Consider the following 23730-nt stretch of genomic DNA (forward strand, 5'->3'; position numbering starts at 1 on the left):
AAGCAGTGGTATCAACGCAGAGTACTGTTGATGCGACTATTACCGGACACCCTGTATATATATATATATATATATATATATATATATATATATATATATATATATAATATTAACGTTATTATATGTTTATATATAAGTAAATTAAAATTATAATAAATATCTGTCACATATTTTTTGAGCAATGTTTATGAAAAAAATCAATTTAAATAAATTTTCTGTAATATATTATAGTTAGAAAGCATAAGTTTTTTCACTTGTCTGATATCTTACAATTAATTAAAAAGTCATTAACGTTCCTTTATATATACATATACACCTATCCACTGGCGGATCCGGGGGGGGGGGGGGGTTAAACCCCCCCCTTGCAAATTAAAAGAAACAGTTTTGCTGAATTTGTTTAAAAAATATAAATAAAGAAAAACAAACATTAAAGAGCTATCGACGTCAGGATCTGCTAGTGTATATATATAAGTATAAGATACACTGTAAATTATACTCATTACGCATTCAAGGAGTTAAGTATAGATTAAGTCAGACATAGGACGAAATATGATGAGATAATTTCATTGCACGAAAATAATTAGGTGAAATTTTTTATATCTATATAATATATATTATATAGATACAAAGAATTTCGCCTAATTATTTTCATGCAACAAAATTATCTCATCATTTCGTCCTATGTCTGACTTAATCTATACTTAATTCCTTGAATGCGTAATGAGTATAATTTACAGTGTATCTTATACATACATATTGTATATGTTATATAGATATAAAGAATTTCGCCTAATTATTTTCGTGCAACAAAATTATCTCATCATTTCGTCCTATGTCTGACTTAATCTATACTTAACTCCTTGAATGCGTAATGAGTATAATTTACAGTGTATCTTATACTTTTATATATATATATATATATATATATATATATAATATATATATATATATATAAAGAATTTCGCCTAATTATTTTCGTGCAACGAAATTATCTCATCATTTCGTCCTATGTCTGACTTAATCTATACTTAACTCCTTGAATGCGTAATGAGTATAATTTACAGCGTATCTTATACTTTTATATATATATATGTATATATTTTATATATATATATTTTATATATATATTTTATATATATATTATATATATATATATATATAAGCAGTGGTATCAACGCAGAGTACTTACTCATTACGCATTGAAGGAGTTAAGTATAGATTAAGTCAGACATAGGACGAAATGATGAGATAATTTCGTTGCACAAAAATAATTAGGCGAAGTTCTTTATATCTATATAATATATACAATATGTATGTATAAGATACACTGTAAATTATACTCATTACGTATTCAAGGAGTTAAGTATAGATTAAGTCAGACATAGGACGAAATAATGAGATAATTTCGTTGCACGAAAATAATTAGGCGAAATTCTTTATATCTATATAATATATATACAATATGTATGTATAAGATACACTGTAAATTATACTCATTACGCATTCAAGGAGTTAAGTATAGATTAAGTCAGACATAGGACGAAATGATGAGATAATTTCGTTGCATGAAAATAATTAGGCGATTCTTTATATCTATATAATATATACATATATATATATATATATATATATATATATACATTGGCGGATCCTGGGGGGGAGCTGAACCCCCCTCCCCTTGCAAATTAAAAGAAACAGTTTTGCTGAATTTGTTTAAAAAATATAAATAAAGAAAAACAAACATTAAAGAGCTATCGACGTCGTTGATCCTGGAATAAAAGCTAATCATGAAACCAAAAATATTAAATAAAATAATTTTGCAACCCCTCCCCCTCCCCCATTATCGACGTCAGGATCCGCTAGTGCATCTATCTATACATATATATATTACACTGTTTAATGATAATTTTTTTTTAATCTTTTACGCTTTTCTCTTTTCCGTTTCAGTCCCAAGACTGATCGTGAAGAATATAGAGAACTTGAAGAACGCGAAAAAACCAGTAATCTACAAATGTACGAGATGCGGCAAAGGTTATCAATTAGAAACGTCCCTGCGAAGACATCAGAGATTGGAATGCGGCGTCGAGCCCAAACACGAATGCCAGATATGCGGGAAAAAATTCACATATAGATTCATGCTAACTCATCATTTAGTGTCGTGCAGAAAAAAGAGATCATTGAGAGAAATGTTTTAGACGAATATCGAATTTCGATATGATGACAAAGGCTACGTTACGATTCGTAGAATTAATGCTTTTTTGTTTCGAAAGATATAAGAAATATATTTATCATTCAGACAAAATTGTATTGTAGGAAGTTTTGTTAATTCTGAGTTAACTATTTCTAGCTTTTTTTCCTATATTATGATTGTTACAAAGTAATAATCAGAGTTAATGACAGTCAATGTCAGTGCAATTTTAACATATAGGTCAGAACAACATTAAGACTTCTTAACGTTTAACAATCTTTAAATTAATTCAAAAAATGTACATTATTACGGAATAATACGCTTGAACAAAAATAATTGATTATAAAATAAGTATATCTTGTTACAATTTGAATCCTTCGAAGTGGCACTATGAAAAGACTTTTTTAATATTCATCTATAAATATTTATATATAAAATATATCTATACATAAATATTTATATATGAAAATAAAGTATATTTTGCTGTCTTGTTTTGCGATATTAAATTGATATAATAAATTGGTATCGCTTTAGCAGACTATTATGCGTCGCGTTTTTAAAAAAGAATCTTAAGCACATAATTTGTTTAAATATATTTTATTCTTGTCACATGTTCAAAACATTATATTAATGTTTATTATTGCATAAAACGCAACTTAGAATTATATTATATTGTTATATTTTTATATAATTGTATATAATTATATAAAAATATAATATTATATAATTATTTAATTTTATTATATACAATTATATAAAATTATATAATTTGTTATATTTTTATATTATTATATTATATTATTATGAGACATAAAATATTTTTTATAATATATTCATTTGAGTATCTCGTTTTTCAAAAGAACAAAGTTTCAAAACAAATATCTTATTTGTAAAAAAATATACATTGATTTTTATACATTATGTAAATATTATATATTTCTTTAGATAATTTCAATTTTTGTTTCAAAAGATTTGATATTGATCAAACAAATTATAGACTTTCTAATCTGTTAAAATTAATTAGCAAGGAATTAAATATTTGATCGTTTATTGCTTAAGATTATTTTTAGTCTCGGACAGTCTAGGTATAAAATTATTTTAAAGTATTTAAAATTAGATACATAAGAAAAAAAGATTTTGTATCCAACTGTACATAATATGTTTATGTAAACATATAGACTGACACTATTTTTAAAAGATGTGGTAAACTGTCGAAAAATATGGAACGCTGACATTTCTACTTCTCGTTGTATAAGAAAAAGATCTACGAACTAAAGTACCAAACTAAATGTATTCTTTATTAATTAAATGTATTTTATTAATAAATTGCCCAAAGATCGAAACATTACAATAAAAACACCCTACTTATATTTATTCGAATGATTTTTCCTACTCTTTTGACGTCTATATACTTGTCAAAATAATATCTAAAAACTATAATAACAAAAAATTACGATATTTACTTCGCACAAAAATTTATAGCTTGCCTCTTGCTCTTTTTATTCTTTTACTTTATCTTCTTTTTCACATTCTTCTTTTATAAATTACTATCTTTTTTGCATTATCGTAATTTTATCAACGACATTTCTTCTCAGCTTGTGGATATTAAATTAAATTTTACTTGTGCTCGTGCGCAATTTTCAATCTTTTATTTTCTAATTGAAATGGAAGTTCTAACTGCACGAACTTAAACACAGCAATGCTTGCCAAACACTGATAATAATAGACAAAATTGATAAAAAAATCTCCAATGCATTAATTTCATAAAATACATTCGGAATTAAGTGATGAATAATGCATAATTTTTAATTCTTATATAATACAATATGTTATGAGATGGTTATATATGTATTAATATTTTTAATATATAATAGATATTTTTAATAAATAACTTTTAGAAATGTTTTTTTAGCCATAAAATTAAATATATTTTTCCGATGATAAAACAAAACTTCCGTAACTTGGTTTTATTAATTTGCTTAATCGTGATTTTTCAAATAATTCTTAATCAAACTACAGAGAAGTTAATGACATATAATCAACTCTTACATCTTTAATAACTTCCTCATCGGAAGTCTATTAAAGATAAAATAATAAAATTTAAATTATATAGTTTCAGCCTATGCTTTCCACCCGCACGTTTTTAACTGGAGAATCATTTAGTTCAATGTCTAATCTCAATTCGGAGAGTATTGACGTAGCGTCAAATAAATCGCGAAGTGCGTCATCTAACCACACGTTGTCCTCTCGTTTCAGGACTTCTGGCGTCTATGCTACTATCGCATAACAACAGCGAGTTGTCCTGGAATCAACAGCGATTCAATGAGACATACAAGACAGCCAGAACTTTTCGAAAGAAGAACACGAGTGGCATTAAATACGAGTGCAACAGATGCGGAAAAACATATAAGGCCACGACCTCCTTGAGCCGACACAAACGGCTCGAGTGCGGCGTCGTGCCTTGCGAGGTATGCCCTATCTGCGGCCGCAGATTCAAACACAGATTTGTCCTAAACGCGCATATCGTCGGCTGCGAGAGAAGAAACCAAACGGTGCAAAAAAAGGACTATGATTGAAGGCGGCGCTAATCAGCGATGCGAAAGAATGAGAGCGATCGATAACAAGCGACGATAATCAGTGAATTGTAATAGAATTTATTATAAAAAGACGATCGACATCCGTACTAACATTCTTTCAAAGCATTTGTAATTAAAGCGTAAGCTGTGTGTAAAATATCACTAATAACACAAGATGAACATCCTGAGATTTTTATCTTCAATTTAGAAGGTTGTAAAAAATTTTTAGTTTTAGTTGTAAAAATTCATTTTTAAGAAATTCATGAGTTTAGATTATAAATGCCGAGCAAAGCAAAAATGCTAAAAAAGAAGAGCTCTCTAAATTTTCACAAAGCTTCGACATTTTCATTTTTCTGTGCGCGAAGATATTTTTAACTTTAATCTATATATATGTATATATATATATATATATATATATATATATATATATATATATATAGGTATCTATCATATACTATCGTGCTTTCTATTAACGACAAGAATGGATGTGCGAATGTATGTGTGTATGTTCTCTCTTGCAAGATGGACAAAAGTGATTGTTTTTCACAAGAAACATCCGTTACGCGCACGTATATACCTACTTTTGCGATTAATATATATTTATGATGAATGTGTTGCATTTACAATATATTTAATCTCTTATATTATTTGTACAATTTAGTCATAAAAATGTAGTCAAATGTAAAATATAATCAATTGTTATCTATAACCCAAATTAAATATCATTATTTTGACACAGATAGATATTCATGCTTTCTATTTCATAGACTTCGATGATAAATGATATAAATATATATTTCTTATTATATAATAGAATTTTCTTGTAATGTTTCACAATACATTAAATGCGCATAATACTCATGTATTATACATATTGAATATATAAAACTGTTTAAACACATACGTGTTAAATTTTATCTTGGCGTCAGTCTAGCATTCTTTATACACGATTCACTACTACAATATTTTGTACAAAAATATTAATTAAAAAACTAATAACGAAATATCGCACGCTTACAATGTTTGTTGAAGATAAAAGTGTTGTAAGCAGCGAATAAGAAGACTGTAAATGTTGTATTTCAAACTGTCTAAGTGTAATTAATTCCGCATCTTTTAAACTGTATAATCATTGCACATCTTCTCTTTGTGCCGTGTTTTAATTTGATTTTATTCATTTAACTTGATCAAGCTTTAATCCGCTTATCAAACATTATCTCATAAAAAGTGCACATCTAATTATTCCATTTTATTTTTTTTTGCATATAATTTTTTTTACATACATTTTTAATCTTGTTTTCATATTCTTTTCTAAATATAGGAAAAACAATACTATATATTACTTTTTTTACTTTTTATAATTAGATGACGCATTAGAGGATTTGTAATTAACAATAAGTCAGAAGTCGATCGATCTTTATTTCAAACAAAATTGACTAATTGATGATAATTATTCAATTATTTTAAAGTCAATTATGCAACTAACAGTAAAAATATATTCTTTTTGTGTCCCTCTTCCTTTCTTAATTTTTAATAGATAACAAATATTTGTTATGAAAATATATATAGACAATATATTGTCATTGTTTATTGAAAATTGCGTTTTTAGAAAAAATTGTATATGCAACTTTTAATAATGAATATTTTGCGTATCAATTCAGTTATGCTATCAAGCAATATTTTGTTAACATATTTAAAGTTCAACCAATTTAATAAATTTCTTTAGATTTTATACGCAGTTATGTTTTAATCTTTTTTATATGTAATAGCATTTCGAGATCTTTTCTGCTATTATATAAAATCCTATTTCCTTCTCCATTAAATTCTAGTAGCCTAATAATTACTAAATTATTAAATAATAATCCAACAAAAAACTGTTTTTTATGTAAATTCAAGTCCGTGCTATCGCGCTCTTTTTTATCGAAAGCACTATGACTATGTTTAGTAATGTCGCGAAACGATTTATAGTAATTTTTGCTAATGTTTATTTTATGTCGACAGGATTCAAAGTGAGCAACGTATGGAGCATGACTTCCTATAACTTCGAAAATATGCCGATTGATGACCCTTTAAAAGTGGGAAGCCTCAATGAACCTACATTATTTTATGCGAACGCGGACGATCTGATCAGGCGTCAAATATTTAAATGTAATTTATGTGGAAATCAATATACATATAATAGTAGTTTACGTCGTCATCAATTGCAATGCGGTAATAAAGAGGCGAAGATGGAGTGCGAGTTTTGCTCGAAGAAATTCTATAGACGGGACAGACTTAAGGATCATATATTGGTGCATCATTCTAATGTGCCGACTGGCGATTGTGAAACCTCGTTTAAAAGATGAAGTTGCAATCTGACCAAAGTTGAGAGGTGCTTAACACTTTATGTACGCGATACAAATTCATATCTACATTTTCTATTAAAGCAAGACATTTCTTTTTTAATAAGTTCCATTATATATATATGTGTGTGTGTGTGTATATATATGTGTATATATGTATATACATATACATATGTATATATGTGATGTAAAAAATATAAAAATATTTAATATATCTTTTTATACACATGCATTCTTATATAATTCACATTTCTTTCCATAATCAGAACAGCTATTAAATTTTATTTTAATTACATGAAAAAATGCGTTAATATATATCGCGATGGAAACAATTAATTATTAATGCACAATGATTAATCTGTGTTTTGTGTTACGTGTATTCAACATTGAGAGAAACAGTCTTATTTTAACATTTTCTTTTCTATAGAAATCTATTTGAATAATCTGATATTATAGAATATTATCACAAATAATATTGCATAATTGTTCATTGTTGTTATAAATTCATGTGTTTAATTTCTAAAAAAAAATTTAAAGAAAAATATTGATAAATCTATTTTACATACATATATTGCTTTTATCATTTTGTTCAATTAAAGTTCTATTACGAAAAATCGTAGAATGAAAAACTGAAGATACATATATATTTTCAATAATTATATAATTAACTTTAATTTAATAATGGATCTATCAAGAGATTGTGGGCATTCTGATTTTTGATATATATTAAATATTGCAAAAAATTCTGCATTTTTTCAAAATACATTTTGTGCGTCAATAAATAAATGTCATTAATTAAAGTATATACAGCTATAGTACCTGGTAATAGTAATTAATTAAGCGAAGTTGTGTACATATGCGACAATTATTTCTCGTAATAATTGTGTATATAATATGTATCTACTATTTTTATACAAATTGTATTTTTATGATTATATCCAATTATTTGCGTTAAAATCATCAATTTAATTATATATGAATATATGTATTGTACATATGTTTGGAAACATATACTCATGTATACATATGCATTGCATTAAATTACTATTTCTTTAGCTGTCTATTTGACTTTAGTTAAAAATAATATTATATAAAAAGAATATAATTAATTTAAAAAGGAAATTCTTAGTGCATTAAATTTCACGATATGAATATATCATCTTATAAATAACTGTTTTCTGTAATATTTTTAGTTAGTAAAGTAATTTTAGATTTCAAATCTGAAAAAAACATTAATATATTAAGCATATTAAAATTTCAAACACGTCCATTCAAAAAGATGATTAGTTTTTTAATGTGCCTTTTTCTCTACCTAAAACTATTGTAATGTAACAATAAGATGAATATACAAATTAAAGCACATCGATAAAATGAATTAATGTATAAGATTTGTAATCCTAAATTTTTGCTATTGATTTCATACATGAATCTTGTAGAAATCAACAATTGTATTTTACTCACAGTTAATTTACGATTTCAATAAAAGAAAGAACTATTATATTTCCAATGTCCACGTAACTATATGTATAAAAACACAATGCAAAATTTCTGTGCTATACAACGTAACGTCTTTTTTTATAGCATCATCTTCCTCATAACATCATCTTTCAATCTAGCATATATGAACAAAGAATGTGTTAGAAATCATTTAAACAAAAACTAGATCTAATAATATAAAAAATGTGAAAAATATAAACTAATGTGGGGAGTTTTAATTTCGTTTGTATTCAAATAATACTCATTAGTTATAGTAGAATCATAATTAAAAATTTAGGAATCGTAAAGATATATGATTTAACGATCAATTTCTACACTTTGACAATATTATTATAACATTTAACGAAACGCGTTAAATTGCGTTTTGGTTGTGTTTTATTGATGTAATGATATATATATATATATATATATATATATATATATATATATATATATTTATATATATTTCGTGATATATTGATTAATTATATAATTAAACAATATTCGTGCAATTATGTTATTATCATTATCATTTTCGTGAAAATAACCGAATCTTTTCCGTATTTCAGACGGCGTCTTGATGGACGAGCTTAGCGAATTCAAGCTGAATGCCAGTATATCCCGATATTCTTTAAGTCGCGGCAAAGCAACAGCACCGGAGGAACAACATTTCATGTGCGGCGAATGCGGCAAGGGATACAAATGGATGGATAATCTACGCCGGCATCAGAGACTGGAGTGCGGCAAGCTACCCAAGTGGCATTGCGAAATTTGCAAGAAAATGTTCTACCGTCGATACGAATTGACCAAACATATGAACTTGAAGCATCATCTAGAGTAATCGATTTTTTTCTCGCAACGAACATTTTTTCGTTGAATAATTGTGATTATTTTGTTAATTGTTGTATTTTTGCGATTATCTCTCTACGAATTCATGTGATAGTAATAAAATGTATCTCTTATTATGATATGTATCTCTTGTTGTTGCATGCATTATATCGAAATAAAGCAATCTATAAATAACATAATGTGTATTTTAAAGAAGAGTTTTTTATATTTTAATTACTTTTGCATTTCGATTTTATATTTTAGTTGAAATTTTCCTCTATTTTTTAATCTGTTTTACATTTATGTATTATATTATATTATTTATATTGTTTAACAAAAATTGTAAAATATACAACATTGCCATACAGAAACATTAACAAAATGTTTCCCTCTCTCTGTCTCTTTCTCTCTTTCTGTTTCTCCCTCTTCGAAAAACTATCAAAGCAATAAATAAAAAACATTGATAAAAACAGTTATTTATTTATATGGTTTTTCTCTTTCTTTTGAATCCATCAATAAATTTATTTTTGTTTTAATTAAAAAGTTCTAATATATATTGTACATATATATATATATATATATATTATACGTTTACTAAATTACTATTATACTTTCTAATCTTGTGCTCATAAGTGTAACGTGTCTATTGCTAATTCTCCTTCAAGGTTCTTATATTGTCCTATCAAAGATATATCATATTTTTCCAATCGTTAGGAACAGCGTGTTCACATATGATCACTTTTTCCGAACGCATGTGCTTATAGAATTTCTTTCTCGCAATTTATTTCTGTCCTTCAGCTTCGCAAATCTCAGATCATGAAGATGTAAATCTAACGAGTGTTTCCTATTTTTTTTTTATAGATGACACGGAACTATGTGATTGGTTAATCGAGCCGTTCTTAACACAAAAGTTTGACGAGAATATCTCTCAAAGCTGCTTCGAATTCGTGACCACCGATTACAACGAATTGTCTCCGGAAAGCATGGAGCATCGTCGAAAGAAGCAACTGAAGATTACCACGCTCGTCTGTGAGGAATGCGGAAAAAATTTCTCGAGGCTCGACAGCCTTAAAAGACACGAAAAGTTATACTGTAAAGTGAAAAGCAAGCCTACATGCTGTCCTGCTTGCGGCAAGAAATTCGAGAAGCCTCTTTCTTTACACAATCACATAAAGAGTGCTCATGCATCATTAGTCAAAAAGGAAGAACCTGAATAATAATGCTCTAGAATCGATCTACATATATTTAAACTTCTTTTTTTTTAATTTAATAAAAAAGTGTATGTAATTTCTTTTTAAAAAAGTTTCAGATAATATTACGAATATATACTTATAGAAACTAATATGCTAATCGGTTTATGAAATATTGAGATAATAAAAAAATCTTATTAAAATATTAAGGTATCTTTTGCATTCCTTTATGGGATTGGGAAAAGTATTATATAGATTTGATTTACAACACAATGAAGCGGAAAATTAATATAATGATATTTGCTAATTTCTATTATTATCTTAATTTTTGTAGAAGCTCCATATTCGCGCATATTCCTTATTTATACGTATATTTATTGCGTATCTATATTCACACAATGTCGCTATCTTCAATGAAGTATTTTGAAAATAATATAAAACAAAAAATATATATATATATATAATATAAAAAGTGAGAAACTATATAGTTAATGTTTTTGTTTTATATACATATTTCTACGAAAATTGCCTTTAATTTTTATTTTCAGGTAAAGTAAATGAAAAAATAGAAGTAGATATTTTTTTCCATTTACTTTTTCTTTTTCTTTATATATTTGTCTTTTTCATAATCGCGATTTTCATATCTACGACAATTTTGAAATCTCCGCAAATATGGAGTTTTTTATTTCATACGTTTGATACCAAACATATACATGTACATTTAAGATAAATTTGTAGTTCACAATGTGTGTATATCCATATAAGAAAATATAATATGTCCACGCATCGTTATTATTTTTTTAATCAATAAATATCTACAAATTTTGAGAAGATAGATTCTTTGCTGAATTTTTAGACCCCCTAATCATTTTTTATTCAAAGTTATACAAAAAGAATAGGTACGTCGCGCGAATCTCTTATTATCTTTCTTTAAATTTTTCGATTAAAAAATCTTAAAAAATCTTCAAAACACTCTTATGACTAAAACAATTAAAATTTTCAAGAGAACTTTAGCCTTTCTACAATCTTATACCCTATCAAAATCGAAATCAGAAGGTAATTCATGAGATTGCATCGCATGCTGCGAGCTGTATGCTGCTCGTTTGCCAGTCGTTTTGCACGTCTTGCCTCGTATTTTTATCTTTTAACAAACTAACATATCTTTGCAGACGAGGACGTCCAATGCGTCGCGGAAAAGAGCAACGACGAGGAACCGGAAGTCTGCGAGGTGCCCTTTCACGGTCAGTTGAATTACCTGCTCTGCGATTCGCCGATCCTGAACAGCGTGGAAACCAATGTGGTCCAGAAAAACGCCAAATGTTGCCGCTGTGACGGCTGCGGTAGAGCATACACGAGGGTCGACAGTCTAAAACGTCATCAGCAGAAGTGCGACGAATTTTTAGCGTCGTTTCAAGATCGACAAGAGACGCTGGAGAGGCTTCAACAGCAAGAATACTATTGTAATCAATGTGGCAAGACATACAAAAGGCTAGACACTTTGCGTCGGCACCAGCGATTAGTGTGTGGTGACAAAGAGAGTAACCATTCTTTAAAAGTGGACAAGACGAGCTTATAAGAAGAAGTCTTATCAGTATCGATTGATTTCAAACAGTCACGAGAGAGAGAGAAGAGAGAGAGAGAGAGAGAGAGAGAGAGAGAGAGAGAGAGAGAGAGAGAGAGAGTGTGTGTGTGTGTGTGTTATTCGTGAAATAATGTGCGATTTTTAATATAAATTACATTCGGAATTAAGTTGTTTCGATAAAAATGTCGGCTATGTATCTTGTAAGTGTTTAAATGCGCTTTTAAAAGAGTAAAGTGTACTGACGTATGACATCAATGACTGTTTTTTCATAATCAGATTATGAAATTCGATTAATTGAATGCGCGACATTTATTGCTTCAAAATGCTATTGAAAATGCGTAATAACTAGACAGCTATGTGTTTTTACTGTATATTGTCGATGAGAGATTTAGCTTCACATTATGCTTTATGCTACATGAACTTTATTAGGTGATATCTTTGAGATGTGTATAGATGTGTGTATAGAGCAAAATTCAAAAAAGTAATAAGTGTAAATAAGTCTTTATATTGTTCGTGCGCGAGATTAAAAATGTTATGGCATAGAAAATACTTATATAAATTTCATCTGATTCTAGCAATTATTGCTTATGCAGATCATCAGAAATAGATATTGATTTTACACATAGATAAAATATATTTCGTGTTACATACACATCATTAGCAAATAAAAATTTTTCTTCTAAGCAATGATTGTGAGTTTATTTAACAAACGATATATAAGACTAAAATAATGTAAGTTATACACACATACATATATACATATATATATGCATGTACGTATTCAATTTATTATAAATAAAAGTATCTAAAAATCACAGATATGTACACGTGAAAAGTAAAGATCATAGGATTTAGTTTGCTTTAAAATAATCGCGACAATAATAACTGTGTAATAAATAAATAATGGCTTTTTAGATATCAAAAAAACAATTATTTGTAGTTCCTGTGCTTCTATCTCAAGCGAAATGATATATGTGCTATATAGAAGTTCATTCAATCACGAAATGAAACGTTATTAATTAAATTGATTAATATCAAACATTCTATTCATCTAACTTCTTCGCCAAATTTAATTTAAATAAAAGAGATTTTTTATGCACGAATAGAGAACTAGCAACGAAATTACTTGAAATGTCACATTACAGAGCAAATAAAAAGCCAAAAGCGTTTCATCGCTCTGCATCGGGAATCTTCTGATAATAGCTTTCGGCTGCATGCTGTTCATTCATACATCTCGATTTCAAATTGAGTGATCGCGGATCGCGACGCAACGCGTTTTTTTTCGTAACTTCAACCACGTTTTAAACGATTCGAACGTCGCCTAATCTCCGGCGCTCTTTCTTTTCGCAGAAGCGGACCAGCCGGAGGAGTACGATGCACTGTGGATGCTGGAAAGAAAGGCGCGCAGTATCGGTCAGGAGAACCAAGAGTCTCTGCAACCATTCTCGAGCAAGTCGTACTCGCCGTCGAAGGTGCACGAGACTTCGGTGCCTAGTGACTATGTCACGCAGGTGTACAGCGGAAATTCTTACGCGCCGATGATACGGACCCCTTACGTCTGCACCGATTGTGGCAAGAAATATAAGTGGCTGGACAGCCTGAAGAGACATCAACGGGTCGACTGCGGCAACAAGGAGAAAAAATTCTCGTGTTACATGTGCGATCGAAAATTCAAATATCGATACGAATTACGAAATCATATCAGCGCGCATCACGGCGGGTGACTTTCTTTTTTTTTCCCGAGCGTGATTTGTACGAGTAAGTTCACGAATTAAGAGGACCTGATATGTGTCGCGTCTCTCGAGAGACAATGCTCAAATTTTGTGATCGAGAGTGAAACCGATTTGAAACTGAAGAAACTGAGAAAATTTATCAGCATAATGCTTGATAGAAATAAATTTTATGAAAAATGGAATTCTCTATGCAACACCATTTTCTGTTACATAAATATTACAATAATAAATAAAAAAAATTAAAGTATTTATTTATTAACGTTACAAGATATGTGAATAATCTCTTATTTATTTATTGCATATATAAAAAGTCAAATATATTTCAATAAATAAAAATTACTTCTGTATTAAGTTTGCGATATTTTTTATATTGATATTTTACTATCGAAATTTTATTATTCCCTATAATAGAATATAAAACACATATTTCTCAATACGTTATTATCAAAATTATTATAAAATTTATTCCTATTTTTAAAAACTACAAAAGAATATTTATTTTGTACTTTATATTATACGTTAAAGTATGTATTTTTATTATGTATTAATTATCATATGTATATGTTAAAAGTTAGTTTGAATAGCCAATGAATAATAAAGTTATGAACATACAAAGAAAAATATATATGCTGCATTTATAATAAAAAAAAGATCTGCTTCTCTTAAAGTTTTCGACGAAAATAATCAAAACTATGTACGCGTGATGTACATACACGATCAATTATAGCGCATTTAAATCTACAGTTTTCATTAACATTTTTATGTCTAATATAAACAATGCAGATTGCTGTCTGAAAATATTCTTAATGTAAAAACTATAATTTCCGTAATGCACGTTCAATATACCTAAATACACTTGTCGACAATAAGAAGATATAATATTTTTCATTCCTCTTTCAAGAAATAAATCCTATGATACCAACAAAATCTTAAACATCAAGGGCACCTTGTTTACAGCTGCTTTCATGGTGAATGGTTGCGTATAACTTAATTCGTGTTGTGTACGTCTGTGTCTTTGTCGTGATGGATAATAATTCCTTCTAAACTAATCGTGTGATCGCCAATCCCTACGGCGAAAGGGCGCGACATATTTGACAGAGCTTTACTGACATTCTTGTGTGTTTTCTAGAGCGCAAGTATTCGCCAAGTGACGCTATCGAATGGTACTACCAGTACCAGACGATGTATCTTCGGCTAATGGCGGAAAACCATAAAGAACCAACGAAGGCAACAACCGTGATTGAGACGAACGTTTGTCCTAGCAACGCCGTCACTGAGAAGATCCAAAGCAGTCAACCACTGATGGAAGTCAACAGTAATCAGGTAACCGCGGGTCATCGCGATTACTCTTGTCCACGTTGCGGCAATGCCTACACTAGGCCGCACTCGCTCAACAGGCATATGAGATTTGAGTGTGGCGTCGAACCACAATTCGAATGTCCTATCTGCCATAAGAAATCGAAGCATAAACATAATCTTGTATTACACATGAGAACTCATCAGAAACCTTGAGACATTCAGTGCCATTTAATATTACGCGAAGCGTAATTAAAATACTAATTTTCAGTGAACAGTAACGCATTAGAAAGATTATATTGCATTTTGTGATGCAAAATCGTAATACATTACTGAAGACTTTAAAGAGGACGATCGATCAATAAAGTTTTTAACAGATATTAAGACAATATAATGTTGAGGTTTTTGAAATTCTTTTAAACTGTTTTTTTTTTTTTTTTGCAAATGTAATAGATGTATTTCATTGTTTTTTCTTTGATATTTATTCTTAATATCTGTATCTTAAATGGAAGATTAATTTTCTGAGTTTAAAATCATAATCCTATTATTTTCTTTGAATTTTTAGGTAAAAAGTGCATTGCATGCATACACGTTATTTTTATGGTTAATTGCAAACAATAAGTGTTCAAAAATTTCTAGGAACTAAATATCTATAACTATATTAGATTTAACTGATTTGTATCGATTGAAAGAGAAAAGAGCAGAGTTAGCTTTATTTATATAAAATTTATTTTAATTTTAATTAATTTTAAATGAGTTTATTTTTTCATTAATTGGGGAAAGACTTATTTAATCAGGTACAACATTGAATATTTTATAATCATAAATATTTTTTAAGAATGTATTTGATTCTCTCTTCTTTTCTTTTTCTCTCTTCATATATGACAACAAATTTATAGTGTTTTACAACCGAATAGAAACTTAAAGAAAAACATAAGCAAAGTAATTGCTTCTAATTAAATATACATCTCTAATATGTATAGTCACTAAATCTTCCAAAGAATAATATAAGTAATATAGTAATAATCAAGAGAGAGATAAGCTTAATATAAAATCTTGATGATGATTTTATAGATAGTTTTAATATCTACTGTTTAAAAATATAGTTATTCAAAATAATTCATCTAATTGCAAATATATTTGAAATAAAAATATAATTGAAATATATTTGAAATTAGATATATCATTTTGAATAACTTTATATATTTATAAGGCGAGAATTAATTACAAGAAATTCTTATTAAAATGATACTTGAGTTTATACTCATTTCTTTACAGAATAATAACGAAGTTATCATAAAAATTAACAAGAAAAATATTTTTTATTATTTATCTTAATTAAATTTGCAATTTCGCAAATGCGAATATATGATATCTAATAAAAAATGACTAATATAAATAGCAAATAAGTTATAAAATAAACTCAAAAGACTCACGTAAATATCGACAAGATTGTCGATAGTGTCAAAGTCGATAATTTATTCGAGTTTTATAAATGAGTGTTCAAATTTTTTACCCCCTATTTAGTTTTATATATATATACTATATATATATATATATATATATATATATATATTCCAGATTATATTTATGTTAAATATAGAAGAGAGAATTTATGTAAAATAATGATTCTAATCAGACCGATTGCATTTTTTTTAATTTGCTGAATTTGTTATCAATGATATCGAAGTAGATTTTATATTAACATTTATAGACTGATTCACTGCCATTATTATTTTTTATTCAAGCGATTTTTTTTAGTATCTCAATAACGACGGAATTCGAAATGATGACGCGTTTAAATTGTATTTTTGCCATTAAACATAAGCAGTAAGTTTACTATAGTTACATATTGTTAGTATAATAATATACTTACGTTATATATAATAATTAAAAAATTGTAAAAAAGCGATTTAATTCCATACAAGACAAGACGTCTATGAAAGATGCATACATATCTTATGAGATTTTAATTGAAATACATAATTAGTGAATTAAAATTGTACAATTGTAAAATAAATTTTACAAATAAATTGCATCTTTTTTCGAGACATCTTGTATTTTGAGATACTTGTTTATATATATATATTTCTGATCTATTTTTTTGCCGATAGTGAGATGACTTAAAAAAATTAAAGTCATTTTGTTATTATCAGAAATCAACTGTGATCGCCAAAGGTGCAAAATAGTTATGACGTATGTAACATATACAAGTAAAAAATTATTTAAAAACGCAAAATATAAGAATTTATTATGCTGTGTATTTTCGCTGCACGATGTGCACTAATTAATTGTAAGTGCACTAGATGCATTGAATAGCAATATAGCTCTATTATATTTATAGATCATAAATGAATTAAATAATAATGCCAATGAAACGAATAGTCTGAATAATATGTATATACATTCATATATATATGTTATATATTCAACAGATATATATTCTATAAATTCTTAGACAAGGCTCATGATACGCGACTCTTTGCATATCATGAGCTCTTCTTATGTATAGAGATGCGCATAGAGACTTCCAGTTTATGTACACATACGAATATGTGCACAGATATATACATATAGCTTTACATATACGTACTATATTAATGTAGTAAAAATAAATATATGCATATATATTTTATAAATTATAAAATTTTATTAATGTTTAAGATAAGTAGCCCCCCGAAGACATTAATTCTTTGCTGCATTTTATTGTCACTCGATAATTTTGATGTCTATAATTATTCAATCGTAAATCTTTAAGTTTTTTCACAAATTTACAGGCACTAACATGTAATTTCTTTGCGAGACATTTCCGAAGTTATATTACGATCATTCAATCGACATTACCGTTATTTCTCATCCTAATGTTCTTCTATTAATATTTATTGTATGTATATTATATAAAAATCAGACAGTCAGTAGATAATTGTTAAATGCATGCAGCAATATTTGAAAAAGTAATGTCACAAATCATGAATGGACAAATCTTGCGATGTTGATTAATATACTAAAGAAATATTTTTTTTTTAATTATTAATTATACAAGGATTGAATGGTTTTATATTTGCATTTAATGAGATATTTAAAAAATATACGAAAAAAACATTAAATTTCTCTTTAATAATTGTTATGCACGATAAAGGGTTATAATGATAACAAAATATGACATGTAACAATATAATAAATAAAATATAACTCTGTAGAATATAATATATAAATATATATAAAAAATGCTTAATATTTTAATAATTAATTTAAAATATTTCAAACGATAATAATTTTTAATATAATTTGAATATTTAAATCAATTGCCATTTGTCCATCCCTGAAATAAACCACAATTGAAAGTTATTTGTCATAGAAATATGTTTTTTGTTGCGACACCGTAGCGCAAAGCAATTATCACGCAAAATCATCGAAGGCAATTCGTCTCACACAAAACGTCCGCTTCGCGAATGCATGCAGTTTAGAGATTAGAAGCTACGAGACGTTGCGATGCAAGATATATCAGACGTATGTAAAAACAACAAGAAAGAAAAAGAGAGAAAAAGAGAGAGAGAGAGAGATTCATCGTCGAAAAAAAAATCTGTGTGATGAGATTGCCCTGATAGCTGCATCGCTGTATGTATATCCGGTATTTTCATTTGGCCTAATGCTTCTCTAGTTTGTGTACGTTTGCTTGCGAGAACACAAAAAAGAGAATGTGTGTATGGTTGTGTATGTGTGTGTTCTCTCACTGTATCCTTTCCGACGAATGTTTCAGTTTGGAAGCGATTGAAGGAAGCGGAGGATGGACCACCTTTTCTCTGTCCGAAATGCGGCCGCACTTATTCGCACAAGTGCAACCTGACGAGGCATTTGCGCCTCGAATGCGGTGTCGGGCCTAGATTTCAATGTGCGAATTGCAAGAAGCGGTTCAAGCATCGCCATCACCTACGGGACCACCAAAGAATCCATCTCTATGCAAACTGCTACGAGTCGCGCAATTGAAATGTCACCCTCGTCCCAATTAAAATCGCTCGCGTCTCTATTCCTTTATTTGGTTTCTTATTTACTCGTTCAATCGTATGTATTATATATTCATTAAATTGTTTATTCGTCAGTCGGCTGATGATTATGTGATCTGTGATCTTGTAAAAACCAAAGTACCCCCCGAAAATAATTATTTATCATAGCTTTACGCACTATAAGTTTATCTAATAGAATGTACAATTTTAGCTTGTTTATAACTTTTTAAACTTTATAATTTTGTTAAACATTATATACAGGGTGTCCGGTGGTTCGCGTTTCACCTGTCGTGGGCAGATTCCTGAGATCATTTGGAGACGATTTTTCCTCAGCGAAAATGTCGAGGCACCAATAATTTTCGAGATTTATAAGCGATTGAAAATAAAGGGTTTTTCACAAACTAAGCCTTGTGGAAATAAAATATTAACAAAATCACATTCTTCAGTTAATTTCAGATAGAGTTTACTTTAATAGAATTTTAATTTAAGGCTTAGTTACAAAGATACATGATGACAAAAATTGGGAACATGCAAAAAATGATGACCTCCCTCGACATTTTCGCTGAGGAAAAATCGTCTCCAAATGATCCCAGGAATCTGCCCACGACAAGTGAAACGCGAACCACCGGACACCCTGTATATTTACTTGTAAAAAATCTAAATATAAGCAAGTTGCTGCTAAATGTTGTAATGCCAATAAGATTACAAGAAAATTGTGCATTATATGATGCTGAATATTATTCTCTATAAAGAAAGCAATACTATCAAGCTATAAATCATCGATAAAAGAGCTGTATCTAATTTCGAATTAAGTCCACAAGTACCTAACTAAACTAACCCTTGCGAGATTTACCAAAGATATTGATCTAATACAAATGTAACTGCTTAGATAAAGAACGCTGATTTCAGAGAAATACCACAAATAACAAATACTAACAGTGCAAAGAAAGAAACGCCATTAAAAGTGCTTCACGATATACTTGAGTAATGATTATATGGTTAATGATAATTGTACTTAGTCTGTTGTATCAGAATTATCTTCTAGAAACGCGAAAAGTATAGAGGAACATTTAATACAACTGTAAAAATATAAAAAATAGCTTCGGAATTACTGTATTTTCAATGTTTGTGATGCGTGTGATCGTCGAGTTTGTGCCAAAGAAAGATAGTAGTAATTTATAGAGTTTTATACGGTGTCTATAAATGCTTGACTACAAATGTTGCATTAATATCATTTAGATGTATAAGTATCCAACGCAACGAGAAGGCTGCACGTAGATATATATATAGTGCAGCCATCAATTTAGGTATTTATATTGAGTGTACATAAAAACATATAGTCGTAGTTAAATCCGTCTCAACTTTTTGAAGTCGAAGACTTCATGAAATAAACAATATGCAGAAATTGACCCGTTGAAAAATTGAAAAACAAAATTCATAGAAATAATTATGAAACAAATGAGATGTTTTTTTTCTATTCTTTGCATATATTTTAGCAGCTGTTTTGCTAACTTTGTATTGTATTAAATTTAATAAATTTTTTATTAAAAATTTTTTTAGGATATTACAAAAAGAACGCTATAATTATGATGAAATATATATAATTACACAAATGGCAAAGATAGCTTGAGGAATTGTTTTTATGTGAATTTTTCTTCCTTATTTATTATTTTTCTTATTAAACATTTAATTGCATGTTATTATATTTTAATATTAATTTTATTGTAAAAGTGGCTTTTGTTTATTTTACTTTGTTGTCAAGAATATATTTTTAAAATATATATATATAAAAATCGCATTGTATTGCGCGTTTCTATGAGTCTTGTATTTCAATGGGTCAAAGTGATCGAAAGAAAATAGATATTAGAAAACGATTACAAATACCTCTTTATGTGCCAAACATACGCTCTAGTACTTACGTTTGAGATTTCGAGTATTATAGTTTTTCAATAGAATATAAACAAGATACGATATATATGCGTATAAAACAATAATTATATAAATATGTAATTATAATTATAAATATATTATAATTATTTATGATAATTATGAAGATCTATCAACTTTTTAAACTGGCAGTTTACACAGACGATTGTACCACATGTAAACAATTACACATGCTTTATATTATATATATAATAACCAATATACTTCAATGTTTTCAGTTTACCAAAAATTGGTATAAAAATTTCAGTTAAAATAAGAAAATTACACAGGCAAAATATCCTTAATGGGTTTTTAAATTTCCTTTTTCATCAAAAACAATATTTGTGCTTTGCATAGCACACTTTAAGTTTCATAGAAAAATAAAAAGCTCCAGTATAAATATTTATCTCTTTATAGTAAAATTAATTTTATGAGAATTTTTTTGGGGGGATGCATACATATAAATTATATATTATTATCGATTAAACTTACCTATTGCAATATACACATCAATGCACGATTATAATTTCTTCTATTTGCAATGAAGAAAAAATTCATCATTATTCCTTAACTAGTATATTTTGAATTATTTATACTTTTTTGCAATTTTTTTATGTACACCAAATTAATATATAAATCTTAATGTTTTTTATGTTTAATTAACAAATGTATAAATGTATTGAAGATGAATTGCATTTTTCATAAATAAATATGGAATACAACTATAGGACTCGTTAAAGTTTGTATATTGAGCGTTTAAGTAATATAAAATTTAATTATTATTTAATTAATAATTACTAATTAATTACTATTAAGTTTATATATATAACAATTAAAAATGTATATATATATTTTTTTTATGAGGTTGTTTTATACTAGTTAAGGATTATGATTTCGATCTCCAATCGGCATAAAAAATTGACTGTTATTGCATATACATATATGTAATTACATTGCACACAAATAATTTATTGTAATATTACATATTACGTGTAACTTACTGATTTAAACGCTGAATTATTTAATAATTTGTATTAATAACTAGAGAAATAATTTAATATAACTTATGAATAACCATTAATATTCCATTAATTTTTTAGATAGTCTTGACTGATTTAGACTGGTAATTAAAGAAAAATATTAAAGAAAAAAATAATTATTTAGATAAATCTAAATAAAGAATATAAAAAAATTGCATATTTTTATTTCATTACCTAAAAGATTAATTGTTAATATAGTATTAGCATTTAAAATGGTACTGATATGTATATTTATTTATGAGTTTTCTTTCATTCCTAACCCATTCAAAATTAATATTTATTTATTTTATATATTTATTATAATCATTTGTAGATCACGTATAAAACAAAATTTTTTGTATTATTATCGAATAAATTTATGCAATATCTTCTCAATAACGCATGATTTTATAAAGTGTGATAGAAATATTGTATAGAAATATTTTCAACATTACATTACAATTGTAATTGAATAATTGCTACTAGCAGGATATAAAACTGTAGCAACTTATATATTATTATTATTATTATTATAAATTATTTGCGAATACGTCCGTTCATAAAATATTTTCTAAAATAAAAATGCCAGGAAACTACGGTATTTAGATTAGAAAGTAAATATAAGTAAGTTACACGTAATATTGCAATTTATATATAGTTGAACGTAATTGCATAAAAAGGAATTAAATCTTTTAACAAATCATGGATATGTATAAAAAAGCTCAAAGCTTTAAAAACTTTGATGGATAAATAGTTGTCTCAACTACGACCAATGTGTTCTTACCTGAATTAACAAGACCAGAGGTAAAACTCGTATGCTGTAAAAGGAGAAAAAAAAATTAGAAATCCATTTCATAGCAAAACTATGTACGAAATAAATTTACTTTTTTTTATGAACAATTATCTACATACTCTTGTCAATCTGCTGTCCTTGAACCCTTCCAATAGATCTTCCAATAAATCTTCAGGATCGTCCATCTCTCCAATTGGTAAGCACATTTATCTATAAACATTTTTAAATATTTATATGTAAATTTTATTCTATCTTTTTCGCAAACTTGTATAATGAAAATCTCTCTTTTTTCTGCATTCACACACACACACACACACCCACCCACCCACCCACACACACACACACACACACACACACACACACACACACACACACAAGAGAGAGAATTAAAACAGCAAAATATTTTAATATTGCATACATTGCGATACACATTCAGACAAAACACATCTAATTAAAAGAATACAATAATTTCTTACCGATCATTCTTTGTTCGCTACATCTCTGAATCACACGAATATATATCACTCGATTTTCGTTGGAAACTCTCACTCCCGAAATCGCGGAACCGAACCTTCGTACCGAAAATCGCGAATACTATAACACTTTCTACGCACGAAATAAAAGCATTTGACACTATTCGAGTGGCGTCGTGCATAAGATCGCTTTCACGTCTCGCGATTATTACCGAAATTGTAATTATTATGCGAATTATGAATGAAATGGAAGTACGTTAACACTCACGACGTGCTCGTCCGCGCGCGTTTGAAGAGTAACGACTGC

General features: G+C 28.0%; 2 protein-coding genes across 8 annotated transcripts in view; one reads left to right on the forward strand and one right to left on the reverse strand.

The window, feature by feature from the left end:
- The window catches only part of LOC145949131 (longitudinals lacking protein, isoforms A/B/D/L-like), a 236757-nt gene extending 222839 nt beyond the window's left edge, over nucleotides 1-13918 (forward strand). Inside the window, exons 7-8 of one of the 7 annotated variants that reach the window (XM_083058916.1) lie at nucleotides 6763-6909; nucleotides 9149-9435. In XM_083058916.1, coding sequence (XP_082915042.1) covers nucleotides 6763-6909; nucleotides 9149-9420 — 419 coding nt within the window. In that variant the 3' untranslated portion in view covers nucleotides 9421-9435. Of the gene's footprint in view, nucleotides 1-4444; nucleotides 4781-6762; nucleotides 6910-9148; nucleotides 9436-10268; nucleotides 10640-11766; nucleotides 12189-13529 lie in introns of those variants that run through there. The other 6 variants (XM_083058950.1, XM_083058920.1, XM_083058917.1 and 3 more) reach the window with 6 other exon arrangements.
- The window catches only part of LOC145949144 (uncharacterized), an 88466-nt gene extending 64745 nt beyond the window's left edge, over nucleotides 1-23721 (reverse strand). The window contains exons 1-3 of the mRNA XM_083058978.1: nucleotides 23427-23721; nucleotides 23070-23160; nucleotides 22942-22975 (exon numbers count right to left, since the gene is read on the reverse strand). Of these exons, the coding sequence (XP_082915104.1) occupies nucleotides 22942-22975; nucleotides 23070-23156 (121 nt within the window). The 5' untranslated portion in view covers nucleotides 23157-23160; nucleotides 23427-23721. The remainder of the gene's footprint in view (nucleotides 1-22941; nucleotides 22976-23069; nucleotides 23161-23426) is intronic.
- Between the last annotated feature and the right edge of the window lie 9 nt (nucleotides 23722-23730).

This window comes from Prenolepis imparis, unplaced genomic scaffold, assembly GCF_030444845.1.
Source record: "Prenolepis imparis isolate NDT839.2.m4 unplaced genomic scaffold, iyPreImpa1.0 SCAF_2, whole genome shotgun sequence".
NCBI lineage: Eukaryota > Metazoa > Arthropoda > Insecta > Hymenoptera > Formicidae > Prenolepis > Prenolepis imparis.